This window comes from Protobothrops mucrosquamatus, unplaced genomic scaffold (genome assembly GCF_001527695.2).
Source record: "Protobothrops mucrosquamatus isolate PMUCROS unplaced genomic scaffold, P.Mucros_1.0 scaffold1254, whole genome shotgun sequence".
Lineage (NCBI taxonomy): Eukaryota > Metazoa > Chordata > Lepidosauria > Squamata > Viperidae > Protobothrops > Protobothrops mucrosquamatus.
In genome coordinates, this window is record NW_015387460.1 from 149390 (window position 1) to 169729 (window position 20340).

The following is a 20340-nucleotide window of genomic DNA, read 5'->3' on the forward strand; positions in this document are numbered from 1 at the left end:
AGGAGGGAAGTAGGAAGGAAGGGTGTAAGAGAGGGCGGGTGCAGGGGGGGCTGCCGAGCACCCCTGATTCTTTTATATTTAATATGTTTTTTATTATTAATCTACATCATATTGGTAAGAATTTGTTTATTCGAAAATTAATAAAAATTTGTTAAAAAAAACAGGTACACGGAAGTCTGTTGAAGGTGAAATGGACAGCACATACTTTTAATAAATAAAAAAAATAAAAATTATGTTCAATGCTTCCGTTTTACAGTTTTGCTACATATTACAGCTGCTATACTATAAACTTAATGAGCAAAATAACAAAATACACTTACTGACACACAATACACAACCATGCACACAAAATAACAAGCGTATCTACAGAGGGATTGGGGGGGAGAGGTCAAATAAGATTTACATTAATCTATAAATCTATTTCAGTCATTCTATCAAGAGTATTTGACTTCTCCAACACATTATCTTAGAATAGGTATTTGCTAATATTTTTAAAAATTATATTTCCAGAATCCACAATCTGTATTAGGCATGATTGGCACAAATGCCCTTACAGCATTAACTTACATATGGGCTTGGAATGCCAGTTCTGAACTGAGCTTCCAATTCTTTCCTACATTTAAAGATTCACGTTGCTGATCCTTTTGTTAAAACAAGTCAGAAACAGAATGTTGTTCTGTTTCAAAACTTTCAGAAATCTGTTTATATTTGCATATCCTTATTCTGTGCTAAATTGCTTTAAATGCATTTTGCTCCATGATCAAAAATCTGTGAAAAGAAACTTTTGTTTATTAAATCCCAATCCTCTAGAACAGGGGTAGGCAACCTTGGCTCTTTTATAACTCGTGGACTTCAACTCCCAGAATTCTTGAGCCAGCATGGCTCAGCATGGCTGGCTCAGGAATTCTGGGAGTTGAAGTCCACGAGTCATAAAAGAGCCAAAGTTGCCTACCCCTGCTCTAGAACAAAGCTTGAGCAATCTTTCTGGTGCTCTTGGGACATTCTCAGCATATCTAGGGAGTGGGGGTGGGGGTGGAAGAACCATCATGGGTATTTGCATTTGTACACCATGGCCAGAGCTCATCGCATAAATAATAGGGGTGCTACAATATTTTTCTGTTGGGAGATTGTTATTGTCTTTAATGACTTAAACTTTCTTTAGGACAGTAGAGTTTTCATTTATTTTCAACTTCAGCATGCACCATTGATGATCATCACTCACACTGCTTCCATATTGAGAGGAAGGAATTCCAGAGTTAGGGGGCTGATTATTAATTAAATGTATTATGTTTCTAGGCCACCCAACCCTTGTATATGCTCTACCAACCCAACCTCTGGGTAGGTTTACAGGGCATATACAAAACAATACAATCAACAATAAAACCCAAAATATAATCTCAACTAGAGAGAACAGTAACCAAACCCTCCCACCAGTGGCAAAAATAGACAAAAAAAAAGAGTTATGGAGCATCATCCCGGAAAACATGTAAGTTTTCCAAAGAGCCACCAACAAATGCTATGTGAAGCATCTTTTCCCTCTGAATTCAAAATGCTGCAGAGTTTGTTGCATCGCTTTGTCCTAAATTAAACATCTAAAATAGTCCTCCCTAATCTGATCCACTCTAGATGTGATGAAATTACAGTAGTTCTTAATATTGCCAGTTGGTACAAGCAGGCTATCTGAAAATTCAATGAGATGCAGTCTCATCACATCTGGAAGATATCATATTGGAGAAAACTGGTTTAAACAGCCAAACAGCAACATGAATTATTTCCCCTTTCAATGATAGTCCCTACATGTATGTGTGTTGGAGGTAAATGTTCAGCAAGATTGGTAATACTGGACAAGATGTTGCCTATGTTTTCCCTGTTTTTTCTAGAGTGACCCCGTTCAACTGCAAAGCAAGTAGGGGTGTGCAGTGCTTTGGATTAAGTTTGGAAAAGTTGATTTGAATATGTGGGTGTATCAATGCAGCATTTCTTTGTGATTCAAGAAAGTTTCCAGGATCCCATAGCTCCACACTTTTCAAAGGCTCCCTCCTGAATGGAACTGAGAATACCACACAATCCAAATAGCAAGCATCCCACTTTAAAAAAAAAAAGTATTGTTGAAATGTGTTGTTGTGACATGATATCATCCAATAATGATTCTCATAGAAATGTTTGCTGGCTTGTCAAGTGGAAATGGTGAGACTTCCCTGTCAGTTTCAGTACTGGAAAGGAATCTAGCAGAGAACAAACCTGTAATTACAAAGTAGTAAATCACATTAAAAAAATAAACATATAACTAAAAAAAGTTGGTCAATTTAAGAAAGAAAAAAAGAACCCAAATCCATTAAGATATTTATTAGGTAAGATATTTATTAGGATTAAATAAAATTAACACAAATATTTTTGCAAGCTTTCATGTTCTCCAGAACTCTTCATCAGGCGATGTGCAAAAAGCAAAACATTTAAGAAAAAGAATTGGCATCTTACTGCATAAAGAACTATTACATTCCTCTTTAAAATGGCTGCAGTTCATCACTCTGACCTTAAGATGTCCTTATAGCTCTATATGGTTTCTAGATATTATAAGTACCAGAAATTTATATTTAACTGTAGGAGTATTGAACAAAAAACTCCCGTAAAAACTATAGCAGTAAAAGCATGTTTCCAGATGGACAAGTCAAAAGGCACTGAATAATTACTCCATTCTTCCATCCTTAACAAATGTGTCTCTGTGTGTGTGTGGTAAGAGAACAGCTAAAAGAAAGGGTAAAATTAAATTACAAGTGGAAAATGATGACATCTGGATGGCCTATAAAGTTCCATCACTGAGGGAAGGTTATTGTGTGGTAACAGCCTTGCCTGGAAACAGAAGAAGAGCTTTGGGAAGACTTTAAAGACCGACAAAGGAATCAAGATGTTACTCTGGGGTAAGGAAGATCCAGGTTCAAGTCTACTATCAGTCATGTAAGATTTAGGTCACTCATGCTCTTTCAGCCCAACCTACCCACAGAGGGAGGGAAGGGGAGAGGAAAGGAAAATGCTACCTATGGTGGGCATACCAAATCTGAGCTGCAGTAATTTATAAGACCACTGGATGGTAGCAAAGAGACAGAAAATTGTGACTTTGGATTTTGGCATGGCTATGGAGTGCCTAAAGTACCCCGACCTTGAGCTCTGGCAGGAAAAGGTGGATATAATCTAACACATAAATAATTGTAATAAATAACGAAGCTAATGCAATGTTCAGAAAAAAAAGGAGCCCAAGACTTGAAAGAAAGAGCCCCTCACAAAAGAATCAGAGCCACTGGGAGAAATCCTGGAACATATAGTTTCTTTGCACTTCTAACATAAATGGATATCTAGGCCTTAGTGCAGTGGTTCTCAATCTTTTTAATGCCGCGACCCCCAACAGGTCGTAAGTCGAGGACTAAACCAGTCGTAAGTCAAGGACTAAACCGGTCGTAAGTCAAGGACTACCCAACCGGTCGTAAGTCGAGGACTTTCCCTGCCCGGGAGCGCCGCACATGCGTGGTTCCGCCCCCTGCGCCGGCCGAGGCATAGCTGGCAAGCGGCAGAGACGGAGCAGGCCGACCACCAGCTGGCCCAGCTCAAGGGAGGTAAGGCACCCACCGGAAAAGGGAGAAAAATTGGTGGACAGCCTTGCTTGGCGACCCCCGTGAAATGGTCGATCGACCCCAAATGGGGTTGCGACCCATAGGTTGAGAACCGCTGCCTTAGTGGAACTAAGGGAAGAAAGAAATCTGGACTTTGGGGCTCCTTCCACTGGTGAGCTGCAAAGATGGGAGAAATTGCTCTTCCGACCCCTTCCTTTACAAGCCAAGAGGTGCATAAATCGACTGCTACATGCCAAGAACAGTGACAAGTGACACTTGATAGATTGGCTTCTCTAGTGTGTGTGTGTGTGTTTTTTCTGTATATGTAGAATATTTCCAGCAGCAGAGACCCTGTAGTTGAGCCTTTTCAATGGAGAACAGCTTGTCCTCCTGGACACAGCCCTCCATTTCCCTGATGAGTTTCCACAAGCTTGTGAAAACCTTGTTGTGGGATAGCATATTTGGGGGGGAGGGGGTTAAGTTTGGACCTGTCACTGGTGGATGGCACTACTATGGATGATACTATTATTCGTTTCTTAACTTTGTTTATCCTATATACTTCTTAACAGCAGTCTGAATGAAGGGTAGAGAAATCTTAGCAACAAAATAAATAATGCCATCCCCCATGCACATTCAAAATTTGGTTGCCTTCACAGGGCATGCTTGCCCGAAGTTAGTCATGATTTATTCAATCTCATTAGAAATGGAACTCTAAAATCTCACATGCAAGGTTCCTACATTAGTTTTCAGTTCAGGAGTTCAGTTCAGTTCATCCCATAAATATAACCAGTAAACTTCTCTGTGCTTTTACGATTTCTTTCAGAATAAGCATGTGAATGTTATTACCACAGGATGTGATTTTTTTCTTTTCTCATTCCCCCCCCCTTTTTTTAATTTTTATTACCTCAATTTTTCATCAGGCAACAATGTGCAGATGTACTTGCAGTAGGACTGCGCATTTTTAATCTGAATGGTTTTGTTGTTTGAACCATTTTACTTGCAGAACAAATAACTGATTCACATGTAGACATGGGCTGTTTTCTTCAGTCTATAAACATTTCAGGCTTGAACTACTTCCAAAATTATTGAAAAAGCCACCCCAAATTTGAAACCAGCTACATCCCACTTGAAATGGGTATTTTGCACTTGACAGATGCATCTCCCGCCTGAATCAGTTTGTGAGATTGTGGTTAAAGGCACCAGGCTAGAAAGCTGAAGACTGGGAATTCTTGTCCTGCCTTAGGCACTAAGACAGCTGGGTGGCATTGGGCCTGTCACTTTCTCTCTCTCTCGGCCTCAGGAAAGAGGCAATGGCAAAAATCACTTCTGGGAAAAAAAAATAATGCCAAGAAAACTGCAGGGACTTGACAAGCCACTTGGCACGAATCAGTCTTGGCTCAAGGGTATTAAACAAACCCTAATCACTTTCTAATTCAATTTTCTAATTCAATCTAATTCAATGCATATGATAGAAACAGCCTGTTGCTTACAGGACAAAAATGCATAAACTAACCATCTCTTATGATTTCATGTCATTTTTCTGATAATATTGGTTCAGTTACTACCTATAAACTTCAGCTAAAGTACATAAATCAGGACATAACCTGCCTGAACATCTGAGACCAATATCTGAAGTTTCACTTCCATTACTGTCAAATGTTTGGTAGTGAAGCAGCTAGGCCTCATCTGCAATGATGGCTTTCAGTCAGTGATGGTTCTTGGTGGTTTGTGTGTTTTTAGAGCAGGGGTATCAAACTGCCAGCCCGCAGGCCGGATGCGTCACGCAGAAGCCACGCCCACCCGATTGCCGGCAATGGCAAAACTGTCCCGATACGTTACACGATGTCACGAGTTTGACATGTCTGTTTTAGAGAGTCACTTGCTTAATACATTTGTCTTGTTAAAATTATTTGATGTTCCTGATGCAGTTTATATTTATATTCTGCATGTTAACTGTTTTCCCTGATTATACTATTGTTATGTCTTATTACATTTGTATTCTGTTTTTCTGCTAGGATTTCAGTGATGAATATGATTCTCAATTGCCCATTGCATTTTATCTTCACAAGTTAAAATAACTGATAAGCTACCACTGAGATAAACAAAAATGTTGGATTTAAAAAACAAACAAATAAACCAAATCACAAGCTAGTCATTAAAAAAAAATCTGCAATGTTCCTGAGCATATGCAGATCCTGCTGGTTTTTTTCCTATGTCCAACAGCATAATCTTATAGTTGCCTACTCAAAGGTAAATACTATTAACTTCAGTATGATTTCCCAGGGAGGAAGAGAGAAGATTGCAAGCTACTTCACCAATGGAAATAATTTTGGGTGGATCTGTTCACTTTAGCGGAAACATGTGTCTAGAACAAGAATAAATATCAATTTACTAGAAGTAAATATGCCAATGGGAATTTTTATCTAAATAACATAATAGTCCTAGCTAGCTATGTTTATTTTTAAAAGTAAGTTTAATCACTAGGTAACAAAGTTTTCTTCTCATATTTCACTGATCCCTGAATTTTGTATATTGGCACACATTTAAGTTTTATTCCTGATGCTTTTAGACAATCTTTTGAGGAGATTACTACAATTGCCTAGTTCAGTTTTTAAATAATATGGATTTCTAATTCATTGGTATTTTAAATGTAATTAATTAATTGTCAAGCAATGGGAAAGTTGCAAACCAAGGAGCAGACAGCATCACTGGTTACATGTTAGTGTACAGTAATTACATACTTGCAAAGTAAATAACACCCTTCCCAAGCTGGTGCCTTTCCTATATGCTGGGATCAAACATACAGAATTCCCAGCCAATAAGCTAGCTACATCTCCCAGAGATTGCAAACTTGGTGCAATGGTATGCATGAATGACTTTGGAGACAGGAGAAAGAAAAGCAGACCAGGCAACAGTTAGATAAGAGACAGCTGAATCAGCAGAAGGAATGAGTGTGAGGCAAACATCTCAGAAGGGACCCTCCTTGGATTATAAAGATGGGGGAAGAGAGGTATTTTCAGACTTACAAGATTCTGTTAATGTAATCTTACAATAATAATGTTAGATCTAGTTCATCTGAGGGTGCTTCTAGTCTGGCCTATTTTGCAAAGCTGACAATTGGAGACAGATTTGAATTTGAATTCTGAATTAATCACAAAGTACCTTGCCCTCCTGTCACATCATTCCACCCATAAGAACACTCAATCTTATTGCCAAATGTCTCATCGTAAGAAAAAGCCATGGTCAGAATCTAAGCTACCTAAAATTAAAGCTTGGATTGATACTGGGGTGCTGTACAGGTGAACTGACTAATTCAAACTCTGAACTATTCAATCCTCTCTTGGGAATTCATTCTCTCCTAATAAAAGCAAGCAACTACGGGGTGGAAATGCCACATTCATACAGCAGGAATCAGCAGAACCAAATCATGATGTCTTTAATATGTCTACCTTATAATACTTCATGCAAACAAGTACATTCGGTAGCATATTGCATAAATCAAATTATTCAGACAGAATCTGTATTAGATTTGAATTCCCCTGATTCCCAGACAGTCTGAACATGCTTAGTGGGACCTATGGGTGTTAAGAGCCAACACATCCAGAAGGCACTAGGTTGGGGGATGCTGTTGTACAATAACTCCACTTCCAACCAATTTACATAAATGAGGGCATATATTTTGGTATACATAGAAATGTAACCATGTGGAGACAAAAATGCCAACTTAAGCAAAGCTGTCCAGGTGGACTGAATTAAATGTGGTCTTCTAGGATTGTCACTTCAAGTACAACCCTCCAATTTTACCAGTTAAATTTCTGTTTCTCTCTGTACAGCCCAAGTCCACATGCAATCTCTGTCTCCAAAGCCATACCCTGATTTCTACAGTAAAACAGATGCTCCCGCTTAGAAAAAGGAGACAGCTATTTTAGACAGAAAACATGATTGAGACAATATAGCAATGCTCTACAAAAAAAGGCACTGTTAATGATATGTCTTCTGGGGGATACTATTTAAAGGCACAGCAGAACCTCTGATCAATGCTCTGTTCAGCTTTCACAACTCCGTGCTCTCCAAATGTGCCAGATTCCCATTATCACCCATGAGTGCTGTCATACTGGCAAGAGAAGACAGGTTTTGGTCAAACATATCTGGGGAATGCCTGTTCCAGAAGAACAATCGGTTCTCTTCTTAAAACTCTCTCTGAGCTCAATCCAGTTTCATATATAAGAATTCTAGTCAAGTGGACACTGCCCAAGCCTGCTGCCCTGCCAGTGTCTTTGGTATCACCTACAAAAAATACAGTTCTACAGGAGTTCATTTCTCCCATCTGAATGAGGGTCCACTAATTAAACTGAAGAGCTTGATTCTGGAGCATGGTTTGATTAGGCCTACATAAAACAGGACACCACAACAATTTTTGCACATACCCAAAACATAGTCACATGAAAAAAAGGCCAAGGCAAATAATTAAATATTTCTTTTGGTCAAGATCTTCTCATACAGACAAATCTGCACAGACAAGTGGGCAATCCACTAAGCATCACTCCAGTGCAAATTGATGGAATCTGCATGGCAGCAGAACTTGATGGGGAAATGCGGGGGGGGGGGGGAGGTGTTTCCAAGAAAATACAGTTCTCTGAAACACCAGCTGCAAGGATGGTAAAAGGGGGAGACACAGAAGACTCTTATCTCATACACAATTCTGCCTCTGTTTGCAGTTAGATACTTCTGGCTCATATTCCCTTTTCCTCCATCAGTGTGGAGGAGAGAGGTGCGAGGGGATTATAACTGAACACATTAAATGCATGCACATTTTATTATGTCTCCTACTTCCACAGATTCTCCCACCTCCTGACAAAAGGACATAGTTCCAGTGCTTCCTAGAAACAAATGCTGTTTGGTTAAGAACAGGAGGAAGGATAGACAAACCATCGTAGATTCTGTCTACTGAAACAGGAACAAAATACGGAGAGAACTCTGTGTGCTGATCAAACATAAACAAAAAACGGGCATAGGTAGAACTGTAAGCATCTCATATCCATGTCTGTTGGTTGACAGCAGAAACGATGAGGAAAGGGCCTGTCACCAGCCTCATCGTAGATGTAAATAAGAAGGGATGGTGTAATTGAAGAGCAAGTAATCCATCTTGTATAAATTAAATAATCTTCTTTGGTAGAAGGGGCTGATATTCTTGAAGAACTTTGCAGTCAGGTTATTGTTGGTTCTGATGGTCTTAGATGAGGCGGGGAACTTGATGCCTGCATCAGCCCCAACCAATTGCAAGATATAGTTGGCATCGTCAGTCAAGGTCTCATACTTGCCAATGATATCATAGTGGACAATGCATGGATGGCAAAGGGAGTGCACTCGCTCCCAATGCTCGTTGAAAGGCTCCTCACGCTGGGTCTTTGGATCCAACAGATAGTACACAAACTCCTCAAAACGCACGTCATGGCCACTTTCCAGGGCCTCGCTGCTAGGGTCCTGACGGTGCCGCCGGATTATCTTGGTCCCGTAGCGCTTATGGAATGCCGTGTTGTAGCTACGGGTGAATTTGTTCCGGTAGGCTGAGACCAGCCGTTCCAGAGGCTCCCGTACAAAGATGAACTTGAGGTAGTTACGCAAGCGGTAGTTGATCTCAGGAGTGCTATACTCGGAGAGAGTGCGAAGGTTGGCAGGTACATGAGCTTCATGTGCTGGGATTTCCAGGGGGTCCTGGTACTTACCCTGCCCTGTCAAGACCATCAAGACCCTCTTCCAATTAGTGCAAGCCACCTTGGGGACATAGCAGTAGAGCAGCTCATGAACATCATCCACCACCAGGTGCCGCAAGTCATCTGGAGTTAGGAGGCGTCGCTTGCGGGTATAACGATGGCACATACTGCTTAGCAGCTCCCTCCTGCGCCGATGAGTTGCCTGCAGGGAAGATTGCTCAAGCTGAGGAGACATAAGACAAGGACATAAGGAGGAACAGGAGTCACTTCATGCTATGTGCCAAGCTCCTTTCGTTAGATCCCAAGAATACTCTCCCCTACATGCTGCCAATACCTCTACACAGGAGCTGATATCTTTGGACACCTTTAAGATTCATCAGTAGTCTTAAGATTGGTTATAATTGCTCCTTAAAGTGGTGCTCTTACCCTTTAATAGTGAGGAATTACAGGTTAACAAAAAGTAAAAACTGGGTAATCCTGGGGGTCCTTTCAGGTGGAACATGACTGTAACCTCAGAATTCCCAACTAGAAAGTCAAAATCTGAGATTTGGAGCCCACATACTCTAGGTCAGGGGTAGGCAACCTTGGCTCTTTTATGACTCGTGGACTTCAACTCCCAGAGTTCCTGAGCCAGCCATGCTGAGCCATGCTGGCTCAGGATTTCTGGGAGTTGAAGTCCACGAGTCATAAAAGAGCCAAGGTTGCCTACCCCTGCTCTAGGTCATCAGACTGGGAAGGACCAGTTTAGAGAGCAGGTTACTTAACCAATTTTCCTATACTGTGTCTCATTTTCAGTCTTAGGAATGCTGTTAAGGAGCAGCAGCAGTGAGGGGAAAAGGTAAGGGTCTAAACATGTTCCATTTTATTTTGAACTTAATTGCTCCTATGATTGATATTTCAGTTGAATGTATCTGTCTACACTGAGGAGAGGGGTATAGATCCAAAATTTACCTATCCATCAAAATGTGGATTCCGAATGGAAATACTCCCATACTATTTGTCATCAGCTCTTTCAAGGTTTCCGAATAACATCAGTATGTCCTCTGAATAAAGGACTCGGTTGCTTCTTTCCTTTCCCCGATCATCTCTGATTTTGTTTTAGTGTTACGGAATGATAGATATGAACAATGTTAAAATGCACTGGTTTAGTATGGAGGGGCATCAAGGCCTACACCAAATGCCCAGCTGAGTGCTCTTAGCCGGAGCAAAATACTCTTGAACCAAAATATTGTAAATGTAGGTCTATCTCCATGATTTGCCCTTGGCTATTCCAAGTTTCATTTCTTCCCATAATTGGAGATCTTTCCTAGGAGAAAAGGGTGCCTCAGGTCACCAGGGATTTCAGCTTGGCTCTTGATGGTATGACTCACGACAAAATCAGGAAATACCTTTCTTTCTTGGAGTTTATTCTTGATTTCCTGTAACTTCTGGCTAATGGTGGACTTCTTTTTTTTTTTTAATTCTTCCTTGTCTGTCTGACATTTTGTAGCACTTCACCTAACGAAAAGTTCAGAAAAATCCCTGAAACTTCTAGGGCCTTTTGCAACATTTTGGTTCTAGGAAAGATTCTATCCATGTATGGACTTCGGATATCTTTTGAACTTTCCTTATAAAAGCATAAAGCAGCATCTGTTTATAGGGGCAAAACCTTTTTCCTTCCTCCTAATTATAGTTAAAACAAGGTGCTTATTTGCAGTTTGACTAAATATATATAAAGCTCTCCTTTCAGCAAGCTGTTTACACCGTCTGTGTTATATTCATAAAGAGAGACAGATGAGCACATTTAGTATGCCATAAACTTCATAAGTACACTTCTTTGGATGTACACACGCTTAGGTCAGGGGTGGGTGGGCACATTTAGGATACGGAGCACACATGATATGTGCCCTCTCGTTCAATGACTTTTAGTGGCGGGGCACATTCTTTTTATAAGACAATGGCTGCAGCCAATTACAAAACAGCTTTTCACTAGAAGGCAAACAGGTAAGATTTGCCTGCTAGCCCAATCCCCAATTCTCTAGAATACTCCTCCCCTCCCCCCCAAAAGCAGATGGGCACAATTATAACCAAAGAACTGAGATATGGTTATCCGCCATTTTATTTTTTCATAGAAACCTGAGGACTTTTCAACAGCATGGCTGGAAGTAAAGATTATGCTAAAGTTTGGTTCACTGCTTTGCAACCCACCTATTCAAATCATTACTTCTCATTAAAAGAGTCTTATAAAGGAAGAAAGGCAAGGTAGGAAGATGGGCAGGTATTCAGAGAGGTGTCACAGCGATTGTTTTATCTAATCCTTTTCCTACATTATCTCAGGATTATGTATTTCATTCTTGGAAGTGTCATAGAATCTTATTGTTTTTATTATTCCTTCATTCGCCCCCCTCCCCATATTTTATCGCTTTTTAGACACTGAATATGAGATGTTTCTGCTTTTCAAGTTACTTCACAGAGAGGTCCATGTAGTTTTCTGGGCAGCATATGAAAGTGGTTTGCCCTCTCTTTCTTACAGGTGATTTTTTTTCCTGCTCCCCAATATAGCTTACTGCCCTGGGAGCACCCGGCAGTCTCCCATCCAAGTACTATCCACCTGTTATGCTATTGCACAAAAAGTTTATTTGAAGTTCTATTTGTATTCACCATTGTTTAGTGAACCTGAAGGTGTTGCAGATTGTTATTCACTGATGCCATACTTTGTTTTACAACAGGCCAGGATTCCCAACTCTCATGATGAAATCCTATTAGGCAGAATTCATGTCAAACTACCAATAGAGCTCTGAGACCCACAAGCACTTCACAGTAGGAGCCTCTGGAGAATTTCAGGAAGCACAATATGCTTTTCTGTTTGTAGGTGGCTGCAGTATCCAGTAGATTTTTAAGATGCCTAGCAGGACAATTTTTTTAGGGTTGAGTTCACAGTTCTAAAGTAAACCTCTTTTTGTTGTTGTTAGTTGCGAAGTCGTGTCCGACCCATCGCGACCCCATGGACAACGTTCCTCCAGGCCTTCCTGTCCAGCGTCATATATTTTTGCCTATTGGTACTGTCCATGGGGTTTTCATGACAAAGATACTGGAGTGGGTTGCCATTTCCTTCTCCAGTGAATCACATTTTGTCAGAACTCTCTGCTATGACCTGTCCATCTTGGGTGGCCCTGCACGGCATAGCTCATAGCTTCATTGAATTACGCAAACCCCTTCACCATGACAAGGCAGTAATCCATGAAGGGGAAATCTCTTAAAGTTAGCAAATTAGATAAACATTTGCATTTGCAATATTCTTTATATATGTAGGCAAGTTTGTTATTCTAGATATATTACTCCTCTCTGTGGGTGTTCATTTAGTCATTTTCTCAGTTCTCAGTTATAACCCGCTCTTATTTCTGAGACAAAGAGAGTTAGTATCCTCCAATTTTGGTTTGTAAAAAAAAATGACAAGTAGAAGGGATCTGGAATGATTCAATTTCTAAAACAAAAAATTGGCATTCCAGATAACTCAACTCATTCTAGGACTAGTTATCAACATCACTTAGCAATATAATAGATGGTTTGGCAGGTATTAAAAAAGAGATGTCGACATCCCTTCTTACTATATGTCAGTTCTCAAAAGGTACTGACTGGATTAGCAACTTGGCCTCCGTGATTTTTTTTGTGTGTCCCGATTATTTTCTTACATCTGCACAGCCAAAAGAGTAAGAAAAAGGACATGAGGAATTCAGTGACAGAAGGCTTACTTTCACTCACAGGGATTATCCTGTATTTCCAAATTAGGTGGAGAAAACCTACCCTATTTGGCTCTTTAAAAACTTTACAAATAAAATACTTGTATGTGAAAGCTGTGGGCAGGGTCCAAATCTCCAATTCACAGAATGATCTACACAATTTTATAGCAATTGCTGAGGAGGGGAGAAAGGTCACATTCTCTGCATGCAAAAAGAGTTTTCTTCAGCTATTAATTGTCTCTCTATTTATCACTCACCATCAAAGCTGACATCAGCCAGAGCACAGAACAACTCAAAGTTAAGTTCAGGAGATGTGGAGAGACCTGGCCCATAGAATCTCTAAGAGTCGGACACAACTAAACGGATAACATCATATTTATAATTGCATTTTATATTTCTATTTCATTGCACTGAAAGCCGCCCAGTGTCACATCCATTGCCAAGATGGGTGGTGTGTACATTTAATAAATAAATAAATAAATAAATAGCCTGTTCTCTTTCTTCGTATACAACCATTTTGTTTTTTGAAGTCCATTTACCTGGTCATCCTTGTAAAGAGTCTGAAGTGGACTTCGACCCGATTTCCTGTGCCAGCTAATCCTCAATATCCTGTCTTCTGCAGCTGGAAAAGAAAAATGGGGGTGGGGGAGAGAGATGAGATTTTAAAAATGTGTGTCAAAGTTTTTCTATTTCATGGAAAGTACAGGGTTAGTCATACTTAGAGAAGGAATACAAAAAGTAAGGATGGGAACAGCATTCTTTAAATTAAGACTGCTGTTGAACGACCACCCTGTCCTCATGATGGAACTTTCCCAAATATCTAAAGGACATCATCTGCCTTTTGTGATTGTCCTGTCTTCCTCCTCAAAGAAGTATTACGAAGAAAGATAGAGGGGGAAAGACAAAATAGCACCAAAGTGGGAAAATTCTCAAAGAGCATTTGGTTAAATTGTATGCTTATATGTGCAGTTTCAGTTGATCTAATAATAGGATTGTCTCATTTGTTCTCTGCCCTGTTTCTCTCCCAAAACTAATTATAAAGAATAGTTTAGGTTTTGCTTTTTTTTTCAATAATAATTTTCTCTTTCTAGTTTCAATTTTCAGTAAAAATTATTATTATGATTCTCTAAAGAGAAAATTCTGGGTACATTGTTGCCAAATATCTTTGAATTCTTCCAGAGTTAAAATAATTTTTCCATTCTATATTAGTGGCCTTCTCCTTTAATTATAATCTTTATTTTTTTTCTGGTTGCCTCTGGTAACCAGCCTTCAAGGTCTCCTGTTATCATGTTTTTCTTTCATTCAGCACATTTTCCCAGGGAGAGATTTTTTTACACTTAAACTCAACATTTTCATACATTTTAGTAAGATTTTAAACAAAATACAGGAACTATGCCTTATGTTTTTCAAATCTTACTTCCAGTCCATCTGGTCCCTCATGCCATTTAAAAGCTTTCCAAAATCAACATTCTAATCAACTTTTATTGCTTATTTCCAAATAAAAGTTTTCTCTTTAAGTTTTAAACTTACATAAAGCTTCTTTTGCTGCAGGTTGAAGGAAAATCACCCCATGTCATGAAACTCAAAGAAACTACGGCTTGGGCAAAAATGACTGTTCTTGCTGCCAGAGCTCTAAAATCTCAAATCTCCTAGAGGCAGCTGGTCTCATCAGAGACAGCATCTGCGAGGAACATTCTGGGTGATCCTAAGTCCTCTTCTTTATCTGGAGAGGATTTTGGGGATCTAATTCACTCACCAGCTCCATTTTCCACTACAGTCATCAACTCTGCTAAAAGTAAAGTCTTCAGTTCACCATTGCTTTGCAGAAATCCAGGAATAGTTATGTTTTTTCTAAATTTGCATATTTTTATTCTTCAACTTTTATTTACTTAATAATTTACTGAAGGGCTGCATTGACTCTGGGAGGAGAAAGAAATGGTGAGCTGTAGACAGTTCTATGAAAGGCAGAGCCACTGATCAAGGCAGAATGAAGAGGCGAGTAGACCGGTTCTTCAATTATTTTTCTCTGGACAAGAAGAAGACTTGAGATCATCCCCAAGCGTTCCAAACAGTTGTTTCTCTGGCAGGCACAGAACCCTGGGAGATGAAGGAATGGCCCCCTTACTCAAAATGTGGTTGGTGCCTTTGAAAAGGACATTGAGTTTGTATGCTTCCTTTTCTAAATCACATCCAGAAATTGCTTATCAACTGCTTTTCAACTACTGAAAACTTTTAGATTGACAAGTTTGACAGCACCAAGTTTGACAGTTGCCTTCAGTCCTTAGCAAAAGAAAGTTTTAACTACAAATTTAAGAACTTTTTTAAAAAAATAATAAAAAGCAAAAGTGTGATTAAATCTTTGATTTTAGAAAATTACAAATAAATTTGAAATAAGATCTTGGAATTAATTATAACCAACCTTTCCCTCGGGAAAATGCTTTTGTTTTAAATTAAAAAACAAAAAAAGGTGATCACATGACCTTGGAGCACAGCAATGGCCATAAGCATGAATAAGTTGCCAGGCAACTGAATTTTGGTCACATGATCATGGGGCGGCTACAAAGGTCGTATGAAAAATGGTCATAAGTTACTTTTTTCAATGCCGTTGTAACATTGAATGGTCTGTAAATGAACTGTTGTAAGTTGAGGACTACCTGCATCTCATAGCATAGCGTTATATGTGCAAAGTGATTAAAAAGTGAAAAGTGTGTGGTACAAGGAACATGTAACATATTCACAAACTCCTTTGATAAATAAGTCAAACCAATAGCCTCAAAAGTCAAGTGGATGAGAGGATAGTGGTATTTACTAATTGTTTCATTTTTGAAACAGTTTTCTTAATAGTTATTTCTTTTTCAATTGAAGTATAACACTTTCTGAATTAGTTCGGCACAACTTCTCTATAGGATCCATGCTGAACAATTCAGAGGTTCCTCTGCTGTCTTTTCTTTGCTCTTGCTATTCTCTTCTAAGGCAGGGATATCTCAAAAATGTACGTGTGCTGAAACTTTCCATGCTTAAGATTCAATAAGTGGCAGCTTCCAGTAATAATTGCCCAATGCACTGTACCTGTTCTTACAACTAAGTGATGTTCTTGTGCAATGTCTTGCCAAGAGTCTGTTCAAACCACAAGAAACCATCTGACTCCTTTGTGTCCCACTTTGAAGTTTCGGACCTGCTGTGCCAATGGCTTGCTTTGGAAAAGCAACATCTGTCAAGGCAGCTCCACCAAAAAGATCTTAAGGGTTACTCCTATAATTGCTATGAGGAAAGGGTTTCTCACTAAAAAAAAAATGTGTTAGTTTTATTTTTTTTACCACAAGCATACTGATACCTGTTTTCTATTATACGATCTGTGCTCCCTTTCCTCATGAGTACCATGATAATAATAGAACCACTAAATCTAGGCTGCAAAAGATGATTACTAAATGAAAGCCAAGATCTAATTTGCTACCCATCCAGGTATTTGCAACTCAGGGGTAATGGCCCTCATAACAACATATTAGAACAGAACTGGCTTTCCTATATCTTTTCATAACTGCTGTCCAGAGTTGCTGCCTCTGTTGGCATCATTTCTGTGATGTAGAAAGAGATATTATACTCAAGGAAGGTAGGTCTCAAAATTTGGGAAACCCTATCTATATAGACCAGGGGTAGTCAACCTTGGCTCTTTTATGACTCGTGGACTTCAACTCCCAGAATTCCTGAGCCAGCTAAGCTGGCTCAGGAATTCAGGAATTGAAGTCCACGAGTCATAAAAGAGCCAAGGTTGACTACCCCTGATATAGACTGTTGATGGGCACCTGGAAACTGCAACTTTCTAACTATTGTGTAGCTGTTAAGGAAAGAAGGAGACAAAGATTGGTCATAAGTGCTTTCACCAGCATCAGAGATCATCAGAAAAGGAACTTAACTCAACCACATAAGCCAAACAGTTAGCCTACTCTCCTCCTTGCGTGTCACAGAAGAGCTGATGAAGCAAGCTCCTTCAGCAGAAACCGTTAGTTGGGGCAAGCAACAAAAGCTGATCACAAGGCAGGTTGCTGCTAAAGGAACAGCAAAGAGGAGCTGATGCAATGAACTTACAGGAAATCAATTTGAGTGGTATAAACAGGCCTCTTCCCCATTTGGCTATACTGTAGTGAAAAAGGAAGTGGGGTATTGCAAGCAACTGCTATTCTTGCCCACAAAATGACTGTTACCAAGATGCAAGTAAAAGCATTTCGCTAAAGTTCTAATGGACATAGATGACCATGGGTTTGTTTTTTTAATGGATGTATTTTATTTCTCAGTTTTTACCTAGAGAAATGCCCATTGAATCATTTCAGGGTAGGATCTGAGGAATTAGACTGGGGAATTTCTGGTTCCAGACAAAGAACTTAGTCTTTATCTCACTAGCTCTGCCCAAAGGTATTTCCCCTTCCTCTATGCCTTTTCTAGCCATTATCAACATCATGACTGGTATAGTCATTACATCTATTTTTAATGAGATGAAGAGGCGAAGAATACCTATCCAATTTGTAGATAGCTGAAATGTACAGCGTGTGCATCAAAAATAATCTTGATTCTTTTGAAAAATGAGTTGAAACTAACAGAACAAAATTTAACACATATATGCAAGATTCTTCACTTATTAAATCAGTTTAATAAGTACAGGATGGCAGCAGCCCAACTTGAAAATTGTACCTATGAAAATATTTGCAGAATATATGAAGTTCTTATTTAGAGACCACAAGCAGCTTGATCAGCTACCCCCCGAGATCCGGACGATTCCGGATCTCCTAACCTTCCGCCGCGCCCTCAAGACATGGCTTTTTCAACAAGCGGGACTGACCTAGGGTGAATTTTAAATAGGGAATAATTTTTAAAAATTGTCAAAGATTTTAAATATGACACAGCTATTAATATATTTGCTTTTTAATTGGTTTTACAGGGGAAATGTTTTTTGTGTTGTTTTTTTAACATGCTGTGAGCCGCCCTGAGTCCCTCTGGGGAGAAGGGCGGCATAGAAGTTTAAATATAAATAAAATAAATAAATAAATAAAGTGGTTGATAAGCAAAATTGCAACTGTGCTTATGATCTTAAAATCATAGAGTTGGAAGAGACCTTGGAGATCTTTTAGTCCAATCTCAGTCCAAGGCAGGAGTCTTCATATCATCATGGACAAATGGTTGTCCAATCTTTTCTTGAAAACATCCATCAATGGAGCACCCACAAATCTGTGAGGCAAGCTGTTCCACTGCTTGATAGTTGTCAACACGGGGAAGTATCTCCTTATTTCCAGGTTGCATCTCCCTCTGGGTGAGCTCTCAGCCATCACTTCTTGCCTACTCTTTATGGAAAATAAACCAACACCCTCTCCCCAGGGACAACCTTCAAATGTTGGAAGACTGCTCTTTTCTCTCCCCTCAGACTTCTCAGCAAAACATACCCAGTTCCTTTAGCCATTTTCAAAGGACTTAACCCCCCACGCCCCTCATCTTACATAGCTCTTCTTTGCTTTACAGACTTGCAAAGGTTATAAATATGAGGATTGGCTGTAAAGTTACTTTATCACCGTTGTAACTGCAAATGGTCTCTATACAAAGGCAGCTGTCCCCAACCCCTGGTCCATGGACCGATCCTGATCCATGGCATGTTAGGAACCAGGCTGCACAGCTGGAGGTGTGCAAAGCTTTGTCTATATTTGCAGCCGTTCCCCAGCGCTAGCATCACCACCTCAGCTCCACCTCAGATTATCAGGCATTAGATTCTTACAGGAGTATGAACCCTACTGTAAACTGCACATACAAGGGATCTTGGTTACAATCTCCTCCCCTTCCCCCCTCCCCCCAGAATTGTCTTCCACAAAACCAGTCTCTGGTGTCAAAAAGGTTGGGGGCTGCTGCTCTAAACCTTAGGACATTTCATATCATATTGGAAAAGGGCATTAGGGAGGAGCTCACTAAAAGCATTTTGGAGACCAAATGAAATGCACACATTTTCTTCTTCCCATATTCAGAAATATAGATGTTCTGGCCGTAAATATTGAGATCACAATCATCAGTACAGCCGGATTCTCCATCACTACAGGTTTCCCAAGGTGTAAATATCCTGGCTGAAAATCATCCAACTTTATGAAGCAACGAGTGCTATCAGACATAGTTGGAGGGGTTTAGCAAAGTCCCAGCTGTCAAGTCCAAGAGAAAGAATGCTATTGAAGAAGCAGGACTGCTGCTAGGAGGACCCTTACCTCTGTTCTGCTCATACAATCTCATTTCAAACATCAAGCCCAATTTTACAATGAAATGAGTTTAACAGAACAAAACTTAGGTTTTTCCACTGAAATTCTAGCTCTCCAGGCAAGTCCTCTTTTTCCAGACCATGAGGGGATGAAAGCACCTATTTCCAATCACAATACCTATCATTTCCAGCCATCTGGGGCCATTCAGATGGGTTGAAGTACCACATCTATCACTAACCACAGATTGCACATTTCAGTATTGAGAACTAACCTGAACAAAACACTTGTACCCATTTCAAACATTATTCTTTTCTCATACTCCATGTAAATCAGTATTTGTTCAATACAAAATATAGGGGGAGTTTGATCTGATCAATCTCCAACAGAGATAAGCATTGTCTTTCAATCATTTTAATAGGTCTAAATCTAGAACAGTAGTTTTCAAACTCTGCAACACAGTGCTGGGCTGCATTAACAGAGGGGTAGAATCAAGATCACGTGAAGTATTAATGCCACTTTACAATGCCTTGGTAAGGCCACACTTGGAATACTGCATCCAGTTTTGGTCACCACGATGTAAAAAAGATGCTGAGACTCTAGAAAGAGTACAGAGAAGAGCAACAAAGATGATTAGGGGACTGGAGGCTAAAACATAAGGAACGGTTGCTGGAATTGGGTATGTTTAGTTTAATGAAGAGAAGGACGAGGGGGGACATAATAGCAGTGTTCCAATATCTCAGGGGCTGCCCCAAAGAAGAGGGAGTCAAGCTATTCTCCAAAGAGCCTGAAGGCAGGACAAGAAGCAACGGATGGAAACTAGTCAAGGAGAGAAGCAACCTAGAACTAAGGAGAAACTTCCTGACAGTTAGAACAATTAACCAGTGGAACAACCTGCCTCCAGAAGCTCTGAATCCTCCAACACTGGAAGTTTTAAAGAAGAGACTAGACAGCCATTTGTCTGAAATGGTATAGGGTTTCCTGCCTGAGCAGGAGGTTGGACTAGATGACCTCCAAGGTACCTTCCATCATCATCATCATCATCATTATTATTGTTGTTGTTGTTATTATTATTGGACCT

The 20340-nt window shown here is 39.8% G+C and overlaps 1 protein-coding gene across 1 annotated transcript; it reads right to left on the reverse strand.

Annotated features, from left to right (window-relative positions):
* Positions 1-8367: 8367 nt before the first annotated feature.
* LOC107292056 (carbohydrate sulfotransferase 11-like) lies at positions 8368-16410 on the reverse strand. The gene is made up of 3 exons (XM_015821117.1): positions 16356-16410; positions 13578-13660; positions 8368-9542 (listed from the first exon to the last, which is right to left on the reverse strand). Exons 1-3 carry the CDS (start codon positions 16408-16410, stop codon positions 8697-8699), a joined length of 984 nt encoding a protein of 327 aa, XP_015676603.1. The 3' UTR covers positions 8368-8696.
* Positions 16411-20340: the final 3930 nt, after the last annotated feature.

Excerpts from the sequence above, each read along its gene's own strand:
- LOC107292056 (XM_015821117.1), bottom strand. The coding sequence starts at position 16,410 with ATGAGGAAAGGGAGCACAGATCGTATAATAGAAAACAGGTATCAGTAT. Across the intron at positions 13,661-16,355 it reads CAGGTATCAGTATGCTTGTG|CTGCAGAAGACAGGATATTG; the intron begins GTAAAAAAAATA and ends TTTCTTTTCCAG. Across the intron at positions 9,543-13,577 it reads CTCTTTACAAGGATGACCAG|CTTGAGCAATCTTCCCTGCA; the intron begins GTAAATGGACTT and ends ATGTCTCCTCAG.